Source organism: Oryzias melastigma, linkage group LG16, assembly GCF_002922805.2.
Source record: "Oryzias melastigma strain HK-1 linkage group LG16, ASM292280v2, whole genome shotgun sequence".
Lineage (NCBI taxonomy): Eukaryota > Metazoa > Chordata > Actinopteri > Beloniformes > Adrianichthyidae > Oryzias > Oryzias melastigma.
Window position 1 is genome coordinate 11060293 of NC_050527.1, and position 6907 is coordinate 11067199.

General features: G+C 37.4%; 1 protein-coding gene across 1 annotated transcript in view; it reads left to right on the forward strand.

Annotated features, from left to right (window-relative positions):
* The first annotated feature begins 398 nt into the window (after positions 1 to 398).
* Positions 399 to 6907, forward strand: part of si:dkey-262k9.2 — a 10252-nt gene continuing 3743 nt past the window's right edge. Inside the window, exons 1-4 of the mRNA XM_036215927.1 lie at positions 399 to 420; positions 4075 to 4135; positions 5002 to 5037; positions 6824 to 6826. Of these exons, the coding sequence (XP_036071820.1) occupies positions 4084 to 4135; positions 5002 to 5037; positions 6824 to 6826 (91 nt within the window). The 5' untranslated portion in view covers positions 399 to 420; positions 4075 to 4083. The remainder of the gene's footprint in view (positions 421 to 4074; positions 4136 to 5001; positions 5038 to 6823; positions 6827 to 6907) is intronic.

Below are 6907 nucleotides of genomic sequence, written 5' to 3' on the forward strand. Positions count from 1 at the left end.
GTGTTTTAATGTGTTCTTGAAAAAACATTTAAAAACTTTTATGTTAAAGGAGTGCGCTTTAATGGAGGGAATCTGGGTTTTGGTGCACTGTTTCAAAGAATTGTGTTGTGTACAGTCAAACGTGAAAAGATCACAATCTTTCATTGCTCAGACACACAAAAAATAGACAGATCTCCAAGGAGATAGCAAAAGAAAAACACAAGTTAAAAAGAAACTTGTAAAAGAAAAAAGTGAGAAAAACTAAACTCTGCCTGTAAATAAACTTTTGAAGTCAGATTACTGTCTTACTCCATAGAAAAGTAACCAATAACTTGAATGGACAAAGAAATACAGGGGATTCTATGAAACTGACATTCCAAATGCGCCTGACAGCTACTTCATACCTGAACTTACGCACCTGTGCTCGAGGAGGCGCACCAGGTAAGCGCACGTCCATCAGCCAAAACCTCACAGGTTGTACAAACAGTCGGCTGGAGCTGCTGTGTGTCTTTTTTTTTTCTTCTGAAGAATTACAAAAGTGCGTGGTGTGCGTTTGTGTGAGCCGTGCGTAAAGGTAGGGATCAGCTTTAAACAGAAAAACCAGCCACGGGTATTTTTCAAAAAAACCCACAGACACTCTTCTGTGAAAGTGTAGTTTGCTGTTGTGCGTGAAATGAGTTGACTGTGAAATCCCCGCGTGAGTTAGGAGCCACTCTTTCGACCTATTTCTGGCCTACTCAGCAGTAACTTTTTGGACTCAAACTGCGCGGCATCTGTGCGTTAAAAGCTCCTCAGGTAGAGTCAAAAATATACTTTCAATTTAGAAATATAAAATAATATCTACATGCTTGTATATATAGATATTTAAAATAATCTAATTTAAAGCTACTTTTTATATGGAACAGCTCTTCATGCTTTATTTTTTGCTCTGGAGTTCAGTCAGTTTATCCCTCTGACTCTCAAACATGTAGCTGCAGACAAATACAGTCAGAACGTTTGGAGTGTCAGTATCTTATTATGCAAGAGTAGCTGCTAAAATACCCTCTGCTGCTCCTCTTTTTCTGCATTCACAGGTTTCTATATGTATTTATATTTGCAGTTTTTGCCTGTTGCAGAAAGGAAATTGCTTTTTTGGATAAGCCTCTGTGTGAGCAGACGCTGGTAACAACACAAAGAATGACAACTTTGTCTCCATCAGATTAAAAAAAAAAAAAAAAAGAGAGAGATAGCAGATGAAATGTTAAGCTGAGCTGTATTCTTGCTGCATGTCCTCATTCTGCTTGTTTGGGTCAGAGTGGAGCAGCACTTTAGTCTGGATTTATAATCTGTGTGTTCACAGGTCTTATACGTCTTCACACACACTTTTGTAAAGAGGGAAATACAGTACAGGATGTGTGTGTTTCCAGGCTGTTAGCTGGGTTGCCATTGTGAGACATAAACTCATATCCTCTTAGCTGCTTTCATTGTTACTCACAGACTCGAGTCCTGATGCTCAGAAACTCTCCATTCATTCATCATAGACAATCGCTCCTTAGTAGTTTAGCTCTTTTAGTCCTGTGCAGTGGAATTTAACCGAGAAAAAAGGTAAGTATTGCTGGAATCGTTGTTGTTTTTGCCTGTTATTGTGCACTGTACGGCTGCTTTACAGTCTAATGGAGTAGCGTGGGGTTTGAGTTAACCTCACTTAGGCAAACAGCAGGTGCAGAGATAGCAGAGAGGAGTAAACATTTCTCAGTGACAGGCGCTGAACAAGAAATGATTGACGTTTTTGAATGTATTTGAAAAGTCCATTTAAACTTCTTGTTTTTTTTGTAAATGTTTTGAACATTTGTCACTGTTTCTGTGACATCAGTGTAGTAAATAAATAGTAGGTCGTAACTGCTTGTTAAGCTCTGTGTCCAATTGTGCAGGTTAGGATTGAAAGCTTTGGATAAAAAATTAACCTTGGTAAACAGGATTTAGGTGTTAGGAGTGCTAACATAGCCTGATAGGCATGAGGTCCGGTGGAAATCTGTGTTAAAAGAAGTGGAACAGAACTCCCCTTTCCCCTCCAGCACTGCCATGGTATATTACTGCCTTGCAGCAGAGCACTACAATCGCATGATTTGTTGGTTTCTTCATTTATCGCTGCTGATCTGCCTTGCAGAGGGCGTTCTGGCGTGCGGGGTTTACGAGCATGCTGCTGGTTATCATACGTTGCAAATTGGGTTTTGGCATGAAATGGCAAATTCAAATGCACAAGAATATATTACCCAATTTGAAAAATAATACAGGCGGCTTTTTGGACACGGAAGCAGTGGACTGGGTTGATAAATATTTGCAAATTGGATCAGCTTATTATTTCACCCAGAGGGACTCTGAGAAGCAAATTGGATACAGAACGGGGTTTTATTTGCAGCATCTTAGGTTGGAAGCGTTCAGAGATTTACTGAGCTATTCAATAGGCCAGAACAGCCCACACACTACACTCCCTCTCCAATCAGCCTTGCTTGTGTAATTAACATCTTTCTCCCAAAACAATCAGCCCAGATAGTTCTCCAAGCTCTTCTGCTATTTCTGCCGGAAGATAATCTTATGGTTTGGTTTACAGTCATGTTTGTGCAGACAGACTTGGTGGACTTTTGACTTTGCAGAAAAGGCGATAAACTTCAGCTGTAATAAAAGTGGCCCGAGAAGGTTGAGCACGACTGGATTATGAATAGTGATGTCAAAAAGATGACTATGAAGTGATGCTTTTCATCATTACCAAAGACTGATAGCTGCAGTGTTAAGCTACATTTATATCAAGCATTTAATATATGTCCAGGAACCCACATTTAACGCGTTCTATAGTATGCTAAACGTGGGTCCTTGTTCACACTGTACAAGCAGGGAGGGGCTATTCCTTCATTTTCTTTTTCTACTGTTTATTAGCACATGTCCACCACCTACAGGTATCAAAGGGCTAAAAAATCTAATATATATATGTATATATATGTAAACGCTGCAGCACAGATGAGCATGTATCACGTCCTCAAAGTGCAGCAATGAGATGGAAAAATCGGTGTGTTAGGTGTACCTTCAAAGGTGCGATCTTCAAAAAAGCAGGTTTGTTGTTGCACCATAGTGAGTACCTGAGAAGGATTAGGAACACAATGTTACCTGCTTACAGAGAAGAGGCGCCTGTAGTGTAACATGCAGCACAAAGGTCAACGGTAGGGTTGTTCGTCATGAAACGCAGCATGAGAAACTTCTGGCTCCTGATCTCCGGCCAATTTTAAGACTGTACAAGGAAACCTCTCCAGAGACCTCAACTGGAACAGGGGTCATTCCCATGATTTCCCATTTTAAAAATATCAGCATCTTTATTGTGTTGTAAGCAGCTGGGCCTTTGTTTGCAATGTTAAGGACATCTGTTCTTCACATCTAACTTGCTTGTAGTAGGGAAGAGAGATGAGGCAGGAGTTGGGCTTGGGCCACAAGGAAGTTGTGAATTTGTTTTTGTTGGAGTGACGACAGCAAAACGGAGACAGATTTGTTCCATGAGATAAGTCATAAAAATGACATATTTATACTTGTAAAAGTTTTTTTTTAATTATTATCGTAATTATTATAAATATAACCATTGGACTTATTAGAAGAATAAAAAAAACAAACAACACATTTCTGGAAAGTTATTTTCTCATTTACCCCGAGGCTCTGTAAGTGTTGAGCTGACAATTTGTTGGCTGCTGAGTATTACAGAATTTCTTGTTTTTGTGTTTTTACTTTCTTTTTTCTGCTGAGCGTTAGGGGAAACAGTTATCAGTTTGACCCTCTCTCAGCACCTATCTCGGATTGCAATCTACATGTTTTTTTTTTGTTTTTGTTTTCTTTAACCCGGTTAAAATGGCGCGAGGCTTCGTTGGCTCACATTTTGTACTTTTCCACTGACTTTATGATGAAACCCGAAAAGTGTCAGCCAGGCCCCATTTTTAGAGTATCTGCTTCTTGTCACAGCCCCATCTCTAAACCAAAACATTGAGATTTCACACACATCAGTGTCTGCATGCTAATGGTAGATATTTTTAACTCGGGTGTTTTTTTTTTTTTCTTCTTCTTCTTCTTCCCCTGCAGCATTTGAAGATGATGCGATTGCTGTTCCTGAGTCTGCTGCTGCTGCTGCCAGCTGCCTCCGGTACGTTCTCATCTATGTGAAGCTTTCAGGTGATAAACATCTAATCAGGGTCTATGTGTACCTGATCCAGGCTGTCCCTCCCCCACTATCTACATGTACGCACCGTCTATGACACTTTGTGACTCTCCCTCATACACACACACGTGCATATTTGTATGTGTGTATATATATATGACCACATGAAAGAGGGGAAGTTCTGTTCACTCATAAAACACAGCAATAACATTAAAGAAAATAGATGAACCTTGGAACCAGAAAGTATCAATGCCTGAGCATAACTTCTTGGCATAATAGAAGTAAGATAATTTTTCAAACGGATATAAAGATTTTATTTAAAGGAAAATTGTGTTTTCAACATGCTCTTGTGGCATTTTTCTGATGTTGGAGGACCTACATAAAGAATAAAACGGCACTCATAATTATTTCTTTATGTAAGTCCTGAATCAGGAGCAGACGGAAAATCGCTGTTTGAAAAAGATCATATTTCTTATGTTGAAAATGCGCTTCCTCGCCTGATCTGGCTCCAAAATGTACGCCTGGATAGCTTCAATATTGCCCGCCATTTTTGTTGTACATTAATGCTAGCTTGGGGATTTGAGGGGCTGTAAGCTAGTGGGAGAGTGTTTAAATAACTGGATGACGGGAAGGCTCACTCCACGCCGACAGTTCCACCCACAACTTAGAGGTCAAATTCTACTGGCAATTTTTTTTTTTTATTTTGGCAAAAAATGGCATAATGATAGTTAAAAGACCACTGGGAATTATTTAAAAATAGATTAAAAGATAATAGGAGTGGGACCTTAAATATTTTATTCCGAGTGTATACTGTATTTTAAATTATTTTAATATTTTGCTTTTTTCTGCAGCTCTTTCAACTAAATATGAAGGGTCGGGCCATTCCGGTATGTAAGCTTATTTTTTTAATTTCTCACCCATATATATATATATATATATATATATATATATATTTATACAAAATTGCTCATCAATTCAGAACTCAAGCTGCTTTTCAGTGCATGTCTTCTGTCAAATCTTGACTCTTTCAAACCAAAGCTGTTTATTTTCTTAAGGGTAACCGTTTCCATCAGCTGAAACCACACCCTTTATGATACATTGACAGAACACTTTTCTGTTAATGCTTAAGTGTTGCAATTTCTTCACTAACAAGGTCAGGATTAGTGGATCTAACCGTAACCCTCGTGCAGAATTATTTGGACGGTCTTTAGTCGCTATGGTAAAAACAAATGACCTGACGTAACGGTTTGTATGGGGTTTGCCGCGATTTGCAAGCTCTTCTTTAAGATTTGATGACGCCTCAGGGAAGGATAAACTAAAAAAAAATCACTAATCTACTGTTGCCTCTGATATTAAACCAGTGTGTTAAGCTTCCACGCACAAGCATATATACTGGGTCAAATTGTTCTAATATTTTTAATTTATCTATTTTTCAAGTTATTTACTCACTTCTTACTCACTACTTTTCTTTTTTTGTAAAGCTGTGTTTCATCTTAAACTAATATTTGGAATTTATAAGCATAAACCATTCAGAAAAGATAATTAAATGGCCTGTTTTAATTATTTGGTCGATAAACATCTTTTATTGTGATTGTTTTCATCTTAAATCAATAATGTGGTTCTTATTTTAAAAGATTATCCACTGCACTTTTAATTTTTATTCTAAAAACACCAACATTTTTGATGCTATTTTAATGAGACCTATCTCGATTGCATTTACTGTGCACAGTAAAAGTTGCACAATCTTATGTTATGACCTATTCATACATTTCCTTACATTTGTCTTAAGTGCGAAAGGCTTTTTTGGTTTCCTGCTACACTTTTAACCTCAAACTGACAGTTCTCACTTAAAAGTCTTAGTTAAAATAAACTCTATTTTTGTTTTTTCAAACACCAGGAAGTGTGTAAGCTGTCATTTGCTTTTGACCTTTCGCTTGCAGGAGCAGTGGGCTGAGGTCTTAGTTGTATCTAGGGATTATTTGGTAGTTTTGCTCCCTCATTTTGGTCTGTATCACAACCCTGCAGCCACAAAGTCTTATTACCCTTTTAGAAAAATAAAACACCAATTTGTATTTATGTTATTGTGTATAAATTATATGGTTATTGTGGTATAAATAAAATTGAAATAAAAGTGAAAAAAACTTTTTTGGAATATGAGATGGGTTATAGTTGTTAATCTAAGGTTTACATGACTACCTTTCAATATAAGACGCCTTGTGTCACACATAAATTTAGCAAATGTTATAGTAGGTAGTGTAATGTCAGCAGTTACCAAAAATAGTTTATAAAATAGTTTTTATAAATTACCCTTAACTCACTAAAGAGCAAAAGTTTAAAAAAGCAAGTTATTTTTGTGAGCTCTTTTCATACCCGGAAGTAAGCTCAAAGTGCCTGATGTAGGCCTTTAAGTTTCTGGTTTGACTTGGCTGTAACTTTAAAAATCCATTCATATGAAAATTGTGTCTTAGTTTTGAACACATTTTTGTGGTATTTTTATTTTACAGTAGATCAAATGATGATCAGAGTGTGACTTTAACCCAGACACTCAACCACTAAGACACAAACCTCTTAAAGATCTGATGTTGATAACTGGTGCACTGTAGAGGTAATCTTCCACTGTCAGAAAGTACCAACACTAATACTCTGATTTTTTTTTTGTTTGTTTGATAACAGACTTGGAGGAGGGTGATGATGACTATGATCCAGTTCCAATGACAAGTAAGTTTGTAACTAAGCAGCAGACGAGATCACAAGATT